Source organism: Electrona antarctica (genome assembly GCF_951216825.1).
Source record: "Electrona antarctica genome assembly, chromosome: 11".
NCBI lineage: Eukaryota > Metazoa > Chordata > Actinopteri > Myctophiformes > Myctophidae > Electrona > Electrona antarctica.
In genome coordinates, this window is record NC_136792.1 from 6,772,708 (window position 1) to 6,793,993 (window position 21,286).

Here is a 21,286-nt window from a genome sequence, read left to right on the forward strand (position 1 = left end):
CACATTTTGGTGGCATAGCAATAGAGCACCGAAGTCCTGACGTCACTGTCAGTAGAGGGCGTAAATCCACAGGTTCGTCTACCTTTTAATTGCATTGTAATCTCCATAGGGGGATTTTAGATCGACTAATATAAGAACTGTGTTTGAAAAATAAACCGATCACCCCGGCCTTTTCACTCATATGGATATGAAGCATCGACTGAAGGTGGAAATGTACAAATATACCCAAAGAGTAACAAAAAAAGCTTTAGAAACGAGCCAGAGACTACATTTCCGGGTAGGTGGGTGGCTGCATCTGCCCGTCGCACAACAGAAACTGAATGTTAATTACGTTTATTTTTGTTTTATTGATATTTAATATTTCGTGTACGAGTCTCCAGCTGAGGAACGAGGAATCTCAGGAACGCAATGTGTTGATAGCTGGGCGTGACGTATATTAGCAGCGACATTGCCTTCATATGTAGTTTCACATTCATTCCATTTTCTCCAGAAACTGGCTGTATCAAATATGAATGGACATCATTAACGACGCACAGCCACTCCCCTGACAGAAAGGCTGGGGTCGTCGGTTTATTTTTCAAACACAGTTCTTATATAAAGCGACCTAAAATCGCCCTATGGAGATTTCACTGCAAATAACAAAATACATGAACCTGTGTATTGGCGCCCTCTGCTGAAAGTGACGTCAGACTTTGGTGCTCTATAGAACAAATTGAACCCCTTGTTTGAGCCAAATCTGTGTTGAACGTGATTTGTGGAGCTGCCTCTGGTGTTGTGTTTGTGGACGTCTGGTTCAATGGACGTGGATGGTTCAAGTGAATGTAAAGAAAAAAAGATCTGGTTGCCCCCCCTGTAGAAACTAAGAAGACCCCCTAAGTGTCCCGGACCCCATGTTGAAGACTCACGATCTGAACTGTTAGTAAAGATGACTTACTGGGCAGAGGTAGCATCTCACCCGTATCACTTGCATCCTTTGTTTCCAGCTGTTGACAGTATCTCTCTCTCTCTAACGCCGTGCGGCCACGCACGCACGCACGCACGCACGCACGCACGCATGCACGCACGCACGCACGCGCGAGCGCACACACACACACACACACACACACACACACACACACACACACACACACACACACACACACACACACACACACACACACACACTGCACATACCCCAAAAGCTGGAAATAGGAGGGGCTAGTGCCCCTCAAAAATTGAAATAGAAGGGTATCTTTCAACATAGATGTCTATTGAATTTCCTAAAAGTGTGACAGCTAGTCCTTATCCTAGCTCCCTCAGAAAAGCCATAAAACAGCACCTGTCTGCAATTTGTATTACTTCTAACTGGTATATAAGAGTCTAAGCTTAACACCAGTCAAAAAACACTTGAAATAGACACTTGTGCTTTTGAAGGTGTGATTTGGGGCCCTAAAGATGAATACAAAATTAATATCAACATCTTAATACTGTCCAATACTTCGATACGAAGGGGGGAATTATGACAGGCAATTACTGCCGTCAAAATATGACTCCCCAGACACCAGTCAAAAAACACTTTGTATTTGAAATAGACACTCGTGCTCTTTCTAAGGTGTGATTTGGGGCCCTACAGATGAATACAAAATGAATATCAACATCTAAATACTGTCCCGTATCGATGTATTGGACTGTCCTGCAATACTTCGCTACGGAAGGGGGTGAAAATATGACTCCCCAGTCAAAAAACACTTGAAATACACTCTTGCTTTCTAAGGTGTGATTTGGGGCCCTATACGATGAATACAGAATGAATATCAACATCAATTTACAATTTACAATTTAGGCATTTAGCAGACGCTCTTAATCCAGAGAGACTTACATTAGGCAAGAACAAAAGTAAGGGAATACATCACATATATAAAATGCATTTATCAAGAAACATGCGTAAGCTAAGAACGTAACTAGAACATATCTATATAATGACACATTACATATTAACTATACATATATACTATACTATGCTATACATATGTACTATGATGTGCTATGACTACATACAATGCAATTATTGTGCTGTCTACATGACATGCTATAAGTCTGTTTCAAATGCTATCTAAGTCTAAAAAGTGCTATCTAAGGGGGTAGGATAATAGTCCGTGAGCCAGGGGGGTTGGTCTGTACCATCTGGCTGAATAAGGCTCATAGTGATTTTTGTGAAGGTATACATGTCTAGAGTTAGAAAATATGTGATAGCATTGCACCCGTGGTAGCTTTATGAGTGCTATCATGCATTTTATTTTATAACACTAGGCGAAAATTGCATGGATCAATATGAAAAAAAAAATTTGTAATACACCCCCCAAAAATGATAGAAAAGGTTTTTCCAATTGGTTCTGGTACCTCTAGGCATGCTTAAGAATATACTGAAAATATAGGAAAATATATGTTCTGGAAAGGCGTCATTTTCAAGATGGCGTCCAATATGGCTGCCAGGAGCTTAACATGGCTATAACTAATACTAATTCATCATTATTTGGAATGTGGCTGAATCAGTGAAAGTGATCAGTTAATTATAGGGATGTGCCGATGAGACATTTTGGCCGATATCGATATCCGATATAATTAATTGCTGTTATGGCCGATAACCAATATTACCAATGTCATTCTGTATTGAAAGATTATCATTTTGTCCATTCTGAAAAATCCATGTAACAGGGTGTCTGCACTGCAGGCTTAGGCAAGTCACATCTAACTTAAATACCTTTATAATATTGTGAGCTTGTAGATCTGTTCAAACTGTTACTTTGGGCTTGTTTATCTGTAAAGACAGACTGATTCATTAATTTCATTTCATTTTTTTCATTTTTTTATTTATTCCAAACATGTTAAAATATAAATGAGAAAAGACAAAGGAAATAAACGTCCAAAAATAATAATAATAATGATCTTTCATAATCCTTAACTTATGTTTGTGTTCGAAAGTCGGGCAGATACTGGCACTGAGGAGGATATTGGAAGGGGTATGGGAGCGCAACCTGTCAGCGGTGATCACATTCATTGACTTCCAAAAGGCTTTCGACACCATCCACCGGGGGAAACTCATGAGTATTCTACGTGCCTACGGAGTTCCAGAAAAGTTGGTCCAGATGATAGAGTCAAGCTACAGCCAGACTCGAGCCAAGGTCCAAGTTCGGCCTCAAGCTCAATACCAAGAAAACAAAGGTAATGACAGTCAACACAGAGGACAAAACCATTGCCACTGCAGACGGGACGGTGCTCGAGCGAGTCGAGGACTTCAAGTACCTCGGGGCCTGGACTGCCTCAACTGAAAAGGATCTGAAGGTTCGGAGAGCACTTGCCTGGAAAGCCTTGCACAGGATGAGGAGAGTGTGGAAATCAGACATGGGAGAAGACCTTAAGAGGCGGCTGTTCATAGATACTGTCGAGACATGGACCCTCACAGTACAACAGGAAAAATCCCTGGATGGAGTCTACACAAGAATGCTACGAATGGCACTAGGTGTCACATCAGAAATGTGGACCTCTTCTATGGGGACCATAGCAGGGCACTGCGTCAGGTACCCAGAACTTGAGGCAAGTAAATTGACTATGGGAGCCAAACCCAGGGCAAAGCCAAGGGGGGGAAAGAAGCGTACCACCTATGTAGACATGCTGCGGCGCGACAGCTTGGCTAACAACACTGCAGAGCTCAATAACCTGATGTTGGATAGGACATTGTGGAGGGCAGCGATCCAGGAATCCTGAGTTGGTGTTGGCTAGACCTCACTCTCGCAGTTACTATGTTCGAAAAAGGAGTAGGGAAAAGTTTATTGAAAAACGTAATCGGTCTGATTAATCAAACCGATGCCGATTAATCTAAAAACAACTCAAATCGTCCGATACCGATGTGTTTGCCGATTAATCTCCCATCACTAGTTAATTATGTATTGCCAAATCCAAAATGGTGTCCATACCACACCCAAAGTGATGTTCTATTGTACTGCATTATGTAAAAACAATACAATTACAAAATGAACAGAATAACTGTCACATAAAATACATTTCTTATAAGTAGGTCAATCTTATGTGCTAAAGGTCAGGTCAATGTCTGTCTCATAAGCAGGTGTGTCCAAGCATGCAGCAGATACAGTATGGTCACTGGTTGACATGCACAATATTCACCTTACCATTGATATGCAGCTGTTTGTTGTTGTAACCTACAGCAGGGGTATTCAACTAGATTGAACTGTAGAATGATGGTGTGTGGGGGGCCGCACAGCGTGCACGCTTTACTGAAAATGTGGGGGTTCTCAAAATGCATTTGTGCTCAAACACAAAGATGTATACATTTGTGCACAGTAATGAGCAGGATAATATGACTATACAGCTATATGTTACCATAGAATAGATGTAGACCTATTTGACAGTGCATAAACATAATTGCCATGACATTAACGACCTTCAATGGGACAGTCCTGTGCAACTTCATATCCATGTGCAAAGGCAAGATCAGAGCACAAAATACTTTGCTGGCAGGGAACTTCCCAGACTACCCTGATGTGCTGGGTGAGTTGGGTGTCACAATGTAACAATCTGTTGCTGCTGTTGTACCACGACAGTTGTACTCATATACAAGTGGAATGTGGCAGACCACCAAGCTCAATTTGAAAGTTCAGGTGATGTCACACAATTTGGATGGGAGATCCACATTTTGCTAAGGGTGACCTGACACCTGATGAGATGTTGAAGCTACAAATGAGAAGTGATGTTGATAATAAAGAGGATATACTTTTGACAATGAGGTAGATCAGGATTTGGGTAAGATATTGCTGCCAATCAGGAGGGCTAGGGGGATGTGGTAGGTTGATTTTATGTTCCTGATTATGAGTTGAAGCTTACAGATATTGAATGTAGTTGCAAAAGATAAATATTATCATATTTTCTTATGCTATTATTACAAATGTATAAGTATAAGTTGTTATATAAATATAAATAGTTGTTTCTGTTTCATTGACCAGACCTTTAACATGTGAGATTGACCTGATATAAAGGCCTTTTTTGATTATGCCAATTACCAAAGTTTGGGCAACCAAGCTAAAATTGTCCCCAAATACAAATCAACAACAAAAACGTAATATGAAACAGCATTATTAGGTTTGGTATTGAACAGATAGAAGTGTCAAATGGACTAAAAGGTGATGTAATGGTGAACGGAAAGTTATCTTATGCATTACTTACACTGTACACTTACACTATATTTAGTTTATTGAATTTCATAAAACATTTCATTAGAATTTATGTTCTAAGATGGTTTTAAATATTTACAGTTATTTACAGATCCGGGAACCTTTGTGCTGCATCTTTCATGAAAACAGAAGTACGTCTCATGTAATATATAGTCCCTATATGTTGTCTCTCCTGTAATAGATAACATTTCTAGATGTGCTAATTTTAACAACTTTTCAGAGAAATATATAGTATGAGCTGTATCCCAACCATTCTTCAAAGATATATGATCAATAATAGGAGAGAACCATCAGTTTGAAGTAGAATGTTCCATTCGGATTTTGAAAATTGAGTTTTGGCATGTGGTTATAAATGGAGTGATAACACACAGAAAGCTACCACAGATGCAATGCTATCACATTTTTCCTAGCACTAGGGATGTAAACCTTCCCAAAAATCACTATGAGACTTATTCACCCCATCGGTACAGATGACCCCAGATTTGGGGTCCTGGCTCACGGCCTATAAGTGCTATGGGCCATGATGGAGTCTGAAAAGGTGGGTCTCCAGACTACGGCGGAAGATTGGGAGTGATGCTGCAGTTCTGATTGCAACGGGGAGTGCATTCCACAACATCCTAATACTATTTGAAGCCTTCAAATAGGGACACACCAATAGAAGTCTATGTAGAAGAGCCGCCATTGGACTGGCTCCATGAAGTGAAAGGAGTTTGCGTAACTGTCTTACTCTATGGCTCTGCCTCCACCAAGCCCCCATCTGCATCCATGGCTTTTGTATGATGTTCACCAGTTGACCCACTAGATGGCAACGTGGTGTAATATTTCAACATAACCAGAAGCAATTTAGGTAAGAGAAGTTTATTAACAATAAAATACAAAACCAGTCATGTTCATTTTTTGCAGCAGTAAAAAGTGTTAATTGTTTTTACCCCCTATACTTGGAGTGATTTGAGGTCAATTTAAAAGTTGTATTTTCCAATAACTTAATTAGAGAGTGACTGACAGGTGGCTTGTCAAATTATGTTAACAATTTTCAGTACTTCATACTGTACATGGATTTTGCACTGTCCCAAACTACAACAATTTATTTTTAATTGGACACATTGTCGTGTGTGTGTGTGTGTGTGTGTACCACATTCCTGACTAGTTCTACTTTGCTTTTCATTAGTTTTACATAATTAGCATACCATAACTATAATTTTGAAGACCACCACCAACATAGAGCTGACAGATTCTCTCTCAAAACACTTCAGAAGAACCTTTTACAGACTGTTTGACTATTACGATGAGTATACAAGCCACTATTTGAAACAGTGGCTTGTCTACTCATTGCACTAGCCAGCCACTTTGTTTCTACAAAACACATCCTCAAAAAACAAAATAATAATCATAAAACCTTTTATTTAAGGTTCAATTCAAGATTAAGCATATTTCCACATGTATGCTGTTCACATGCACTACTTACTGTAAGCACAGCCATCTGCATATGGGACAAAGGGATGCTATAATTCCACAGCGTGAACCAGTTAACTTAAGCACTTAAAAATACCGTACAAATTGTATTAAATGGTTATAGAATCATGATCCCCAGCCCAGTAACAGGTAGGCTTGCATTCACAGGATGAATCAAATATGAGCATCATCATCATATCTCAAGACAAAACACTTTCAACTGAACGATATTCTAAAACAAGTCAATAAAGAATGCTACACATTGTTAAAAAAATTGCACTTTGGTCTATCAAAATACAAAAGAAATATAAGAACAATAACTTAACAAGATCTCATAAATAACAAATGAGAGACTGTCATGCTGTGATGTCTAGCTTTATCAGTTACCGTGAAAGCAAAACTGAGAGCAAGGCTTCATTTGCATACTGTACACACTGCCCGCAACAGGGAAATCAGAGAACTCTGCCTCGTCCACAGTCCACTCTCTCTTTTCCACTCTCTTTTCATTTCATTTGAGTCAAGCTATTAAGTTATTCTGTTATACTAAAAACGCTAGCTAAAGCAAACAATTACAGTCAATATTTTGTATTTTATCAGTGCAAAAAAGAAAAGTCTTTCTCAGATCACACTGACCCACAATAAGTTGCGAGTCCATCATTTACTAGTAAATTTTACGGCATGAGCACATCTGCAGAATAGCACTTGGACTGTTTAATTAGTGGTATTCAGACTGTACGGCACGAGTGAAGTCCCTGTGAGATGGAAACTTAAGATAAAGAACTGTTAAGTCCCATCACACAGGACTATGTACTTGTTAGGGAAAAGGGTAGATAAGATGGTGTACAGTGGAATGATGACACTGAGCTGTAATTACAATGTCACTAATACATGCTCCCTCAATGTCAATTGAAATTATTCCACGGGCCATAAGCTCCTGTTACAGGTTACTGTATATTTGCTCCATTTTCTGAATCCACTTGTGAAAACATGTAAATGCAAACAGATACTCAGGGGTAACAAAAAAAAACAAACACTCAAATTCTTGCTCCATTCAAACAGACAGCACCATTCACCATTTGAAACGACACACAGTACAGGTATGGCGCTTAAACCCTGGTGTCAAACTTTTGTAGGCTACAACTGGTTTTCTATTGCATTCAGTAATTGCATTCACGTGTCCTTCTGGTGACCTCATCATCAAACAGAGACCTGGGACACCTGGTGAAAACACTTCATTATCATGGAAGGATTCCATGGTCAATGGTCACTTTTCACTGTGGACATTTTGACGTGTCATTAAGATTGGTAAACGCAGCTGAGCGTAATATCATATATTTTTGGTGTGTTTCTTTTTAAGTGTTGCTTTGTGCCAGCATCAAGTAAACTGTACAGAAGTTGTGCATGCTGGCACACAGTAAGGGCTAAAACAACAGCGCAATTCACGTTATTACCGTCAGCTGTGTTTACCAACAAAACATCCCGTCTGTGAAAAGTGTCTGATGTCAAAGGAACAGGGCCCAGCATAGGGACAAAGACGGAAGCAGAAGTGCAATCTGCCCCCAACAAAACAATGGCAACATCATAGTTTGTACATACAACTATTCATTAGCTTACTGGTTCTGACCATAGCAGCACCTTTGATTTTGTGGTAAGACAAGTCTCATCCAGCGATAAAATAAGAGCAAAAAACAAAACGTCTAAATATTTAGCCACGGTGAGGAACGAGTGAGGTTAATTTCAAGATAAAATGTGACTTATGGAGGTGTGGTATTCTCATATGTTATCAGAGTGTAATAAAACAGTGTATAAAAATATATTGATTTGTTTTAAAGGAACATTGTACTACTTAATACTTAAAATCCGGAATATATACATTAACATAATTATCCATACATATTTCATACAATTGTTTGCATAATAGGGTGAAAATGACACAAATATCCTCTATTTTCAGGAAGATGTTAAGATAAAGACAACTGTAAATTTGGGCAACAACTTGAACTTTACAAATAAATCTAACAGAGGTATGAAGAGGGCAGAGCCCATTGTTCCACAATGTCCAACACAACACAGAGCGGCTTCCACTGTCAGAATAGGCTGCTGGCAAGATGCCAGTCGTCAATAACGTGAACAGAACTCCAGAGGCAACACCGATACTGGACTTTCTAATTTAGTTTAAAAAAAAAATACCCATAACAAACGAGTGTTTGTGGGCAGGAGGAGGCAGCATGTCTGTGTGTGCATCTCTGTACATGTACTGTGTGTGTGTGTGTGTGTGTGTGTGTGTGTGTGTGTGTTATGTGTGTGTGTGTGTGTGTACATGCGAGTGCATGCGTGTGCATGTACTTGTGTGTGGTTGGGATTGCGTCTCAGCAAACACACACTGTGGTCTTAACATGCTGCTGGAGCAGGACGGGGACATTGTTGGACGTCTGTTTCTGATCATTTTCCTCCGTGTGTGTGTCCAGGGGTATCCTGTCACCGTGTCTGCGACACGCTTTCTTGGTGGACTGGGAAGCTGCCAACGCCGCCAGTCCATCGACAGTCCTTTTGCTCCTAGTCACCCTAGAGACGGCCCCGAGCCCCGGCCCCTGGGAGCAGCCCTCGGTCAGAGGCGTGTCGGAATGGGCCGGTTCCATGTCACTGTCCATCAGGAGTGGGGCGAAGGGGCTCGACGCCGACAAGGAGAGGTCATACAGGCTGCTGCTCCCCGATAGGCCATCCATTCGTTGCAGCGTTGGGAGGAGTTCGCAGACGACAGCGGGAACATCCACCTCTGGAAGACGCTGTGGGAGAGAGAGAGAGAGAGAGAGAACAGATCATTACATTATGTTTTGAGGAAGCCAACAGTCACAACAGCTACAGTATGTACATACAGACCTCTCCCTCAACGCTTCATCCATAGTGTCCATTGTGTGTCAACGTTTTCCCTATGTATAACATTTAAGGACACCCATAGACTAAAAAGTATAGATAGGTCTTGAGTGCCCAACTTCTCGACAACACTTATTTGCTTGGATACCGTAACAATCCATCGTCATATGGAACAAAAGTATCATGGAGGCCCCCATGGATTGATTATTTCCTCCTCTGTGTTTGATATAGAAGCGTAAGTGTAGCTATCAATGAAAATATCTGTTCTATACATTCATTTCTATGAAAGGACAGGCATTTCAAACTTGGGGGTGAGCTATGAGTTACTGGTATGTAAAATCCAATCTATGTTAATGTCCTGCATTTGTGATTGAAACCTTGAAAGTATACTTTAACCCATTTTGACCTGAGATCAGATTCTAAAAATGTCTTCTACATCCTGACAGTTTTCTGAAAAAGCTATGTTTCTATGTCAGTCGTTCTTTGATTTTTCAAAAATAGCAGACCTACAAGCTCGTAGCGCGCCACTCGGTGGCGCGCTATGAGCTTGTAGATCTGCTATTTTTCAATAGCTAAAGCATAACATAATGCTAACACCAAAAGGGGTTCCCGCTTGAGTTTCAAATGTAGTCCTACAGCTGCCATGTTGGTGACCAGCACACAACACAGGTGTTTACTGTTTATGAACAGTCTGATTGGTACTGTAGAAGTAGAACTATTTAACACTTGTTTGGTCCCCCAACATGGCGTGTAAGACTACATTTTAAACTGATGAATACACTGTATTTGGTTGACAGGGGTCCCCCAGGGGTCTATACTTGGTGCCTCCTTTTATCCCTCTACACCAAATCTCTTTGACGCAAATAGCCAAACTGCTACTTTCGTAGAATGTTCGCATATTTATGCCCAGAACATTCCTCCTGAGAGGGGCATTTTGAGACTTCAGGGAGCATCTTTGCCACTGTGTATAATCCTCCTCACACTTTGGCTCATCCTTTCATCTCCGCTGTGCTCACCTGGATAAGCGGTGTGTCTGAGCGGGAGAGGGACGCGGGGGGGCACTGGGACACCTCGGCCAAGTTCACCAGCACCTCCTCGTGGTGAAGTGTTTCCTGGGAGATACCGGGTTCCTGCAGGGCGATGACGATGGCACTGGTGTTGTCGGCACGCAGCATCCTCTGGCGCCAGCGCAGAAGGGCATGGCTGACCAGCTGCCGCGCGCTGGACACCCCGCACGGAGCCTGTAGGAGGGAGGTATGGTTACACCTGACCATCCACGGTTCAATATGCATTTTTAACATAAAGCATTACTACTTTACATGCATGCATTTACTGTTGAATTAGCACTGTATCTGGGTCATCCGATAAATCCAAAGTGAATATAACAAAAAGAAAACACGTTGAGCTTGATCGTCCATTTTCAGCAAGCGACACCATTAGATTAATAAATGATCATATAATTACACTACTGCGTTGACAGGTAACCACGGTGATCTTGTCTTGTTGGTCTGTTATTGTCTTGACTTGCTGTAGCATGAGCTCATTCAGAAGTTTTGTTATTTCTAACACAGAAGCTCGAACAAATGACACATGACAGCAGAGACTTTTAAGCGTTGCAAGTAGTGATATTCTCCGAATATTCTGCCGCAGAAAATATTCGTCAGAAAATGGCTAAAAATGCATTTTCCGCCTATTCGGTTTCGGCCTGAATAGGCAGAAAATATATCAACGAATAGTGTATGCAATTAATGCATTCAAAAGAGCTGAATAAATGTTTTATGGACCCATAATAGTGATTATTATTTAAGTTGAAGTTTTGCCATAACCATTTATTTTGCCATAAATCAGGTAGCTTTAAGGTACAGCCATGACAGCAATGGTAGGAAAAAATTCGCACAGTGAAGCCAGAGTCTCAATGGCTCTGGGTGAAGTGAGTGACATTGATATATTTTTACAGGTTTGTTTTTTCCATTTTTCTTTTTACTGTGCCGAAACTGAACCAAAACCGTGAACCAAAAACGGAGGTTAAAACTGAACGGTGGGCTAACTGAAGCTGAGGTTAAAACTGAACGGTGGGCTAACTGAAGCTGAGGTTAAAACTGAACGGTGGGCTAACTGAAGCTGAGGTTAAAACTGAACGGTGGGCTAACTGAAGCTGAGGTTAAAACTGAACGGTGGGCTAACTGAAGCATTGAGGTTAAAACTGAGGTTAAAACTGAACGGTGGGCTAACTGAGGTTAAACTGAGGTTAAAACTGCACGGTGGGCTAACTGAGGTTAAACTGAGGTTAAAACTGAACTGTGGGCTAACTGAGGTTAAACTGAGGTTAAAACTGAACGGTGGGCTAACTGAAGCATTGAGGTTAAAACTGAGGTTAAAACTGAACGGTGGGCTAACTGAGGTTAAACTGAGGTTAAAACTGAACGGTGGGCTAACTGAGGTTAAACTGAGGTTAAAACTGAACGGTGGGCTAACTGAAGCATTGAGGTTAAAACTGAACGGTGGGCTAACTGAAGCATTGAGGTTAAAACTGAACGGTGGGCTAACTGAAGCATTGAGGTTAAAACTGAACGGTGGGCTAACTGAAGCATTGAGGTTAAAACTGAACGGTGGGCTAACTGAAGCATTGAGGTTAAAACTGAACGGTGGGCTAACTGAAGCATTGAGGTTAAAACTGAACGGTGGGCTAACTGAAGCATTGAGGTTAAAACTGAACGGTGGGCTAACTGAAGCATTGAGGTTAAAACTGAACGGTGGGCTAACTGAAGCATTGCATCCCGATCCCGCCATGTTTGTGATTAGTCACATTTAATCCCATTCTCAAGTGAGTAAGCTGCTAAAATAAAAAAAACTGTTAAAAACAGTCTGGAAAACATTGAACCGTCTGCGGGTCGGCGAAGGACACTGAAAGGCATCCATGAAAAAAGATTTAATTAACACGCTCTGATGCATGTGTGTGTGTGCGGTGAACCACAAACAACAATGGAACACATCATGAGATGTAGCTAAGCCACAATGTACTAGAGATGACCTGGCCCAGCAAAATGCCACTGGAAAGAGGTGATATAGAGGATGGCCGGACACCAAGGAAGAAGAGTTCAAAACAAACCCGGGAGGTTAGCTCAACTGTCTGGGCACCTAGGCTGCCAAGCCAGCCGCACGGCGTGCTGCGGGTTCGACTCCCGAGCCCGACGGCCTTTGCCGCGTGTCACTCCCCATCTCTCTCCCCTTTCCTGTCTAATTACTGTAGCCTATCAATAAAGGCAAAAAAACGCCCCAAAATAATAATATATATATATATATATATATATATATATATATATATAAAAACAAACAGTGCCTCCCTCAATGCAAAGCAAGGTATCCATGATGACAAGACGACTGCGGTCCTAATCTGTTCTCATGCTCCACTCACCATGGACTCATCGTTGTCCTGGCACATGGAGACGGCGTCCTGTGGTGGCACCATGTTCCACAGACCGTCACTCCCCAGGATGATGTAGCGATGCTTACTGGGGTCCAGGACCACCACACTGGTGTCTGGTTCCGGGGACACGACAAACTCCCCACTGTAGAAGTCATAGCTCCATAGGTCACCTGCAGTGTGAGAGCATCAGATGAAGATTGTGTATTTTGCCCTGCTACTAAAAAGATTAGCACTTTGGAGGTGATTTGTTGTGTTTATTTCATAGGTACTTTGAGGTGTATCATGGATGTTTTATTTGCTGTTCCATAATGTGACATTGATGATTAGTATTGAAGTGTCATTTTATTTCTGCCTCTTGGCCAGTTCCCAACTCAGTCTCAATGTGTTTTTACTGGTTAAATTAAGGTTAAATAAAAAGGTGCTTTGAATGTTTTTGTACTTTTTGCAGGCAGCGTCCACAACCAAACTGTGGACGGTGATTATGTGGCCGACACAATACCCGGTTAACCATCTATCCTCACCTGAAGGTTTCATTGAGTGCGCTTGTGTTTTTATTTACTTAGCAGTTACAGGTTAATCACCTTGGGAATAGTGGTCTTGAAAGAGAGAGCTAATTGGCTCAACATGAACCCTTCAACCAGCTGAAAATAATTGAGAAGCAAGATAACGCACTCCTTGGTTAACGAGTACAAGAACAGAAGTCGATCATTCTCCATTTAGGACAATAACGTCAAACATGGCCTAGCCTGACAGCGAGTTGTGGGTTAGAGTCCCAATCCCGACGGTCTTTGCTGCGTGTCACTCGCCATTTCTCTCCCCTTTTCTGTCTACCTACTGTACTATCAATAAAGGCATACAAAGCCCAAAAATAAATCAGGAAACAAAGAAAAAAAGAAAAAAAAATATGGATATGGAACAAGTGCAGACGACCTTACCCAAAGCTCTGGCCACGGCCAGGAAGGGGATCTGGTCGATGACAGTGCTGCGGCGGACAGGGCCGTTGTGACTCAGTCTGGGTCTCTTCCACACCACCCGGTTCACTCCAGACTTCTTTATCACACTGAGAAGAGGAGAAAAGCCAGTTAAATACTCCTTAATAACCATATTAGCAGGGCACCCCGTGACTAATGGCCTACTCTGTGAATGTGTACTGACCGACCCACATAATTACAACACCCGACTTTGATCCCTGTCCCAGGAGGATCTGTTGCACATCCATGATCACATCACACCTCATCTCTGTCATGTGTCAATGAAGTATAATCTTTATGTTGACCACATAAACTAACTTAAACTAGAAAAGGGCACTCATCTGAGCCAATTTCCGTTTGAAGAAAATGCAAAATGGCAGAAATTAAATCTAGTCTGGCTGAAATGGCCATGGTTTACATGGGGAGTTTCGTCATGATCCGAGATATCCAGGAGGGAAACTTTTCATTGTTGTATGACCTACAGTACAAGAGCAATAGGCCAAAGCGTGAATCGGCCCATTATCAGACTACACATTCAAGACGATTTTGGGTTAGAGGTTCTTCCTTGGCCAACTGGAGTGTGCATGAACAATTTCACGCCGATCAGTCCAGTGGTGCCCGAGAATAGCTGCTCAAAGACTTACAGGCACACAAACATAATCCCTGACCCAGCTGTTATGGCCTGGCAGAGATAAATATTAATATTTTGGCTTACCGACCAAAGTATCTGGTGGATTTAATAAAAACAACTACCAGCCCGGAGGTTTTGTACCGGCCAGATGTTTTGTGTTTTGATATGTGTTAATATTACTATATAATACACGTATATGCAATTTCCAATATCAAACAAAATAAAGAATATTTGCAACATTTATTTTTACTGGACTGGGGCAGACCTGCAAACTCATGAGGGCTGAAAGGTTTGACAAGTTCCAAAATCAAACCCCATTGGGCGTCCAGTCAGGGCATGTCTTGATGATCTACCCTGGTAAAAGTATACCGTTATCATTTAATGACATACTAATTATTATACATTTTTGAGGGCCCCTCCTATATACAGGTTTAATGTTTGTCATTAGTTCAATGTTTGTTTTAGGTGTGATATTTTCTTTTATGGAAAACAAAAAAGAGGAAAGGAAAAAAAAGACAAGAGAAAGAACCCTCATACAATATGACATGCCATATTGACTTGTACATTTCCTCATTGTAAAGGGCCTTTCAAACGTGAAGCGATATAACTATAGTTTGTTTTCTATGAGACCTGCGTTTTTGCACGGAGCACTGGAGCAGCAGTCGCGGTGCGACAACGCACACGTATTTACGTGAGCGCGGGCCCGTGAATTTGTTGCGCGCGTGCTCGTTTCGTGCACACGCCCGCGACTCACCAGACCTGGATTCTGTTTAGCTTTTAATTTACGCTTGCGTTGTTGCGCCCCTCTTGAGCAGACCTGGAGGAGACCTGTCGTTGATCCAGGCAACAACGCCTGCGTGTCTCGCTTCCCGTTTGAAAGGCTCTTTAGTCTCTCATTTCCCAGCCAGTAGTAGTTTGGTCCTCAGATAATTGAAAACCAAACCAAGCAGGATCTGAAAGTGTTGTTGAATAAGAAATCAAAAATCAACAAATTAAAACGTGATGGTTGCAAAACACTGGTTTTAACAACGATAAATATTGTAATCTTCCTACAGTCTTTTCTCACATGCTGTGATTTTTAACTACATATATTATTTGTTCTGAACTATGCGCCAACCCGTCAGCAGCATCACTATCTTATCAGCAGACTTGCTGGAGACACAGTAACAGATGCTGCCCCCTGAGCGAGATACTTGATTTGCTATTGTGCAAATGTGTGCTCATTGCAGGAACTTCCATCTTTATCACAGAGCGTGAGGGAGGCTTGAGGGCTGCGGAGGTTTTGTAGAACTATATTGTTTGCTCTGTGCTGTCCTCACTTACCCTTTAGTTAATGCAAATGGCTTGGGAAGTGAGAGAACTACATTGACATAATTCAGTACTTCAGATTTTGTTTTTTGTTCTGACATCCCTAGATGTCCTGACTGCCTGAATTAATTTGGAAAGCACGTCCGAAAAACATATTTTCCACAACGTCGGAAGGAGCATGTATTGAACTTTAATCAAATTCCTAACATGACACTTTCTCGTCTGACAGAACTACACACCATTCCAGGAATGCAACCCGGCCGGCTTCTGTTATTGCTGTAAAAATAAATCCTATAATGATCAACAACTATTATGAACTTCCTGGGTTACCTTCCCCCCAACCCCTCGATGCGCTCTCTCTCACGGGGCAGCTCAGGTTTGTGGTCCTGGGTGACCTCGACGGCTCTGATGAACTGGTCCAAGGGATCATCCTGGACACCAAGGACCACCGCAGAGTCCCCTACATGGGCCACATACATACGCTGGCCCCTGATGATCACCACACTGGCCGTCGTGCCGGAAGTGCTGGGGAGCCCTGTTAGTGTCTTTGGCCACTCCGCTAACAGGAAAGATTAACATAAAGCAGAATGAAAACACACACAATAGTAAACATGTGCCCTTCACAATCCAAAGATGTGCTGAAAAATGAATGCCTGGCCTGCTGCTACAAACATGGCTGACAAATCTCTCGTCTGGCTCACCAGAGTTGGATCAAATTCTCAAACTGAGATTTTCAGATCAATTGCATCAAGATTCAGTCTCAAATGTTTTCAGAAACACATTAATGGACTGTTTAGGTTTAGGCAAAAATAAGTCCTATGATTTCAGAGATTGTTCTTATCTTAACTCTCCCCGTAGTCCGTACCCCTTCCTGCAACCTTCTGTTTGATTGATGCTAGTGACTGACCTAGATAATACTATGCAGACAGACCGTTTTTGTTAGGCTGCTTGTTTTTCTTCTTTCTTTAGATAGCATGTTATTCAAACAGATGCTAGGTTCAGAATCATTGATTACCTGGTATCTTAAAGTTTCAATGTATATATTACTATTTTGACAGTATATTGTGATATATAGTAAAATGGTGCATTTATATAGCGCCTTTATCCAAGGCGCTTTACATAGATTGTGCATTACATTCACCCATTCACACACATTCATACACCGATTGCGGCAGAAGCCATGCAAGGTACAAACCAGCACATCGGGAGCAATTTGGGGCTCAGTGTCTTGCCCAAGGACACTTCGACATGTAGACAGGAGGAGCCGGGATTCGAACCGCCGACCCATGGATCATTGGACGACCTGCTCTACCTCCTGAGCCACAGTCGCCCAATAGTATATTGTGGATTTATGCTAAATACATAAATTGTAAATTGCACAAGATTAAACAAAAACAAAAAAGACGACGACAACAGGATAAAGGAAGTCAGAGGATAGATATTAGATAAACTAAAATTTCTGTCAGTATCCCTCAGAGCCCAAAGTTCAAATAACTACTATTTTGCTGTAAAATGGGTATCACCCTGTTACTGTAAACGTTTCAAAGTGTATTTAATGTAATGTTATAGGCTACTTATTAACAAAAGAATGACCAACAGCTGTAATAATCATATGAATAATCATATGAAATGAAAGTCTACCTCTTGGACAGACTCATGGTGGCATGAAATGTTTCAGTGCATCATGTGTTCTCTGTACACAAATGACAACTCCTGGTTTGCTCAGCTGTTCAGCCCAACACATGATGACATGTGTGGGCAAATATGTATTATCATTGTTCAGACACAGGAGGAAGCAAGAAGACTCCATTGCTGTGTTTACTTCAGATAACCAATACACAACATGAATGGGGTGAACATAGGGCTATACTATATGAAGCCTACATCTACTAATATTGTTATGCAGTGGTGGAAGCGAAGTATTGTGCTTTCATCATGGAAATAAGCCTCTGGGCTTTACTGTGTATATTCTTTTGAAGTATGTGTGTGTAATTGTATTGTATTACATTACACCCTTTTCAATAACAATTTCAAAGGTGCTGTAATATATAATCATTACAGAGAACCCAATTGTATAGCGTTTGGTTCCAGTTCCAATTGTGTCTGCTTGTTGACTGTTGTTTTTGGTTGCTTCCAATTTCACTTTTTGATCATGTATGCTGTTTGAGTTCTCTATGGATAAAATCGGTTATTAGAGGTATTACGACCACCACCTCGGAGATCACAAATGGGACATTGTGATTGTTACCTTCCACTGCGTGTTTCTTGGGTTTTGTGTTCTGCCTATCTCTCCTCCTTGCTTCTGTCACTCTACAGGTCTGAGGTCTACAATTATCCCTCTGCTAAAATTATGTTGCAAAGCTAGGGGTTTCGTAATCGTGATATTGCTACTTTTAGTAACAAAACTGTGGTTCCACCGCATGAATTATGTTTTTCTTTAAAGTACTTGGGGAGGGTGACTAATTTGGTGTGGATTAAATAAGGCCTGAATTCAGGGCCAGGCTGGATCTAAAAGCTGTGTGCCCCTCCACTCCAAAACGACACACACACACACACACACGCACACACTTATGTTCCGCTTACATTGTTTCACGTCTATAATTTGCGGCAAACAGTAAATTGTCACACAATTTCGCGTTATAGTTATATCACAACATCTCCAAAAAAAACGTACGTAGCTTTTTCCACATGGCGTGATGGCAGGCGACAAATCCTTTCCGGATGGCCGAGCACACCTCCTCGTCGCACTTGGACCAGAACCCCCGCTGTTTCTTTATGAACTCCCACAGATAGTCCCGGGCGAACTCCGCCGCCTCCCGGCCTCCGTGGCCATCGAAGACGGCGAAGAAGGCCACCGAGCGATGGGGATGCTGCTGCTGCTCCTCCTCCTCCTCCCCGCCGCCGCCCGGCGCGGTGGACGGTACCGACCTGCCGCCGCCGCCGCTTTGGTCGTCGCCGCCGTGTTCGAGAAGTGCAACGCACACAGCGGATGATGGTGCACACGGTGGCGGGGGGGTGGTCGTCGTCTCGGCGGGGTCTGTGGTGGCCCGGTGCTCCGGGTGTTGTGGTGTTGTGTCGCCGCCGGCAGCAGCAGCAACGGCACCATCGGCGAAGTCACCGACCCCGTCTTTCTCGTCCGCCCTCGCCTCGTCCTCTCCCGGCTCGGGCTCCACTACGACCTCGGTGACGTCCTCCATGTATTTCCTGCCTCCCTGGTCCGTGAACACGCTCACCCGCATCAGCAGTGCATTCTCCATGTTTTGAAGTTTTAGTATTGAGGTTTGTGTTGATACCATACAAAAAGGAGAAAGCCGTAAAATGTGGACAAAACGCGGATTTTTTTTTAATTTTATCGCAGCGGAGTGAGTAGCCTTTGTTTATTTTCCAGCCCAGTAGGCATGCTCAGACATGCTAGAACCCCAACGCAGTGACGCCAGAGAGAGACGTCGACGTCGTCTTCTTCTTCTCGGGCATTGCGACACACAGTGAATCAGGGATTGTATACTGCCCTCCAAAGGCCCACACCGTGACCAAACATTATTTATTTTATAGTATACCTTGGCTTTTAATTGTTTGAATACGAATTAAATCACCACTGACACATTTGACAATGGATCAATCGTCATCGTCACATCACAGTTTACAAGTAGGATAAAGCTTGTGCAAATCTCAATTGTGCTTTAATTGCAATTATTAATGGATGCATTAATAATTCATTACAATCCAATAATATAATTGTGAAATGGCAATCATATCATACAATCATATTATTATTTACATGAATAGAATTAGGTGCTTTGTTGATCCCGAAGGAGAATGTTTTCAAGTTTTTCATCCATGATAGGTCAGTTGTCTTGGTAACAAGACAATTGACCCTTTTTCCACCTCCAAGAGTGAGTTGTCCGGACATCTCACCCCCGAAAGTCCGGACAACTCTTCACTTTCGGGGTGAGTGGTCTTCACTTTCGGGGTGAGTTGTCTTGGGTGAGAGTTGAGTGATTCCACTCATTTCCTTAGTACAGCCAACTCACCCCGCCATGTCAGAAAGTGAAGACAACTCACCGGGTGAGTTGTCTTCCGGCCCCCTGGGCGTGTTCCTGAACTTCCTGGGGGCATAAACCTCTGCTAAATGATTTAAGCGTTAGGTTATAACACTATATGAACCAACTAGACCATTTACAAAATAATTATAGAACCGGTAAACTTACATAGTTCCCGCAGCGATCGTTGACAATAAACTCATCTGTTGCTCCCGAGGACGTCACATCATCAATGCGCGTTCATGATACATGACGCAGCATGTCAAGTACAGGACTTGACATTGAATTTCCCAAAATGAGATTACATTAAGTGGACATTGTCACATGATTATACACCTTACCCACTTCATACCTAACCTGACTCCGCCAGATGGGGCAGCAGAGAGTACACTGGGTTCCCCCCTCCTGCTCCCATCTGGGAACTTCATACCTACCGTACACAGAAAATGAAGCATATGTAGTAATGACAGGAAACATTCTTCTCAACATTACCAGTGGACGAGCTGGGGGAAGGACAAAAATGCTCGTCTGAATTTATCGCTGGCCTTGGGAAAATGTCATTCCATCAGCTTTCATCTTACCTCCTCTGATGGAATGAAATGTTCTCAATGCCTCCAGATCGAACTGATACCTCAGCTTCTCCCCAGCTTCATGTCCACCTTCATGTCCACAGACTTCACATCAGAGTTTCACTTAGTTCCTTCTTTCATTCGTCTTCCCTTTTTCTGGAGTTCAGCTTCTACCTGTAAAAGGACACACAAAATGAGATGACATTTTCAATTCCATTCCATTTCCTGAAAAGTTATGGTTTTTGACATAGTTTCACTTTCCACCCCGATTGTAAGTTCACTGTAGGTGTGCTTTCATTTCATTCATGCCTTAAATGACCATTAATGAAGAAAAATAAGCATTAATAATGAAAAAGCAGCATCACATTTATTTAACCCTTGAACACTGACTTTTGGTGTTTGTGTTTGTGTGTGTGTGTGTGTGTGTGTGTGTGTGTGTGTGTGTGTGTGTGTGTGTGTGTGTGTGTGTGTGTGTGTGTGTGTGTGGGCGTTAGAGAGAGAGAGATACTGTCAACAGCTGGAAACAAAGGATGCAAGTGATACAGGTGAGATGCTACCTCTGCCCAGTAAGTCATCTTCACTAACAGTTCAGATCGTGAGTCTTCAACATGGGGTCCGGGACACTTAGGGGGTCTTCTGAGTTTCTACAGGGGGGGCAACCAGATCTTTTTTTCTTTACATTCACTTGAACCATCCACGTCCATTGAACCAGACGTCCACAAACACAACACCAGAGGCAGCTCCACAAATCACGTTCAACACAGATTTGGCTCAAACAAGGGGTTAAAT

At 42.2% G+C, this 21,286-nt stretch overlaps 1 protein-coding gene across 1 annotated transcript; it reads right to left on the reverse strand.

Moving 5' to 3' along the window:
• Positions 1 to 6,004: 6,004 nt before the first annotated feature.
• LOC306932734 (protein phosphatase 1D-like) lies at positions 6,005 to 19,417 on the reverse strand. The gene is made up of 6 exons (XM_079514642.1): positions 18,563 to 19,417; positions 16,219 to 16,447; positions 13,914 to 14,038; positions 12,967 to 13,148; positions 10,568 to 10,792; positions 6,005 to 9,463 (listed from the first exon to the last, which is right to left on the reverse strand). The coding sequence occupies exons 1-6, from the start codon at positions 19,182 to 19,184 to the stop codon at positions 9,047 to 9,049; spliced, it is 1,800 nt and encodes a 599-aa protein (XP_079370768.1). The 5' UTR covers positions 19,185 to 19,417; the 3' UTR covers positions 6,005 to 9,046.
• Positions 19,418 to 21,286: the final 1,869 nt, after the last annotated feature.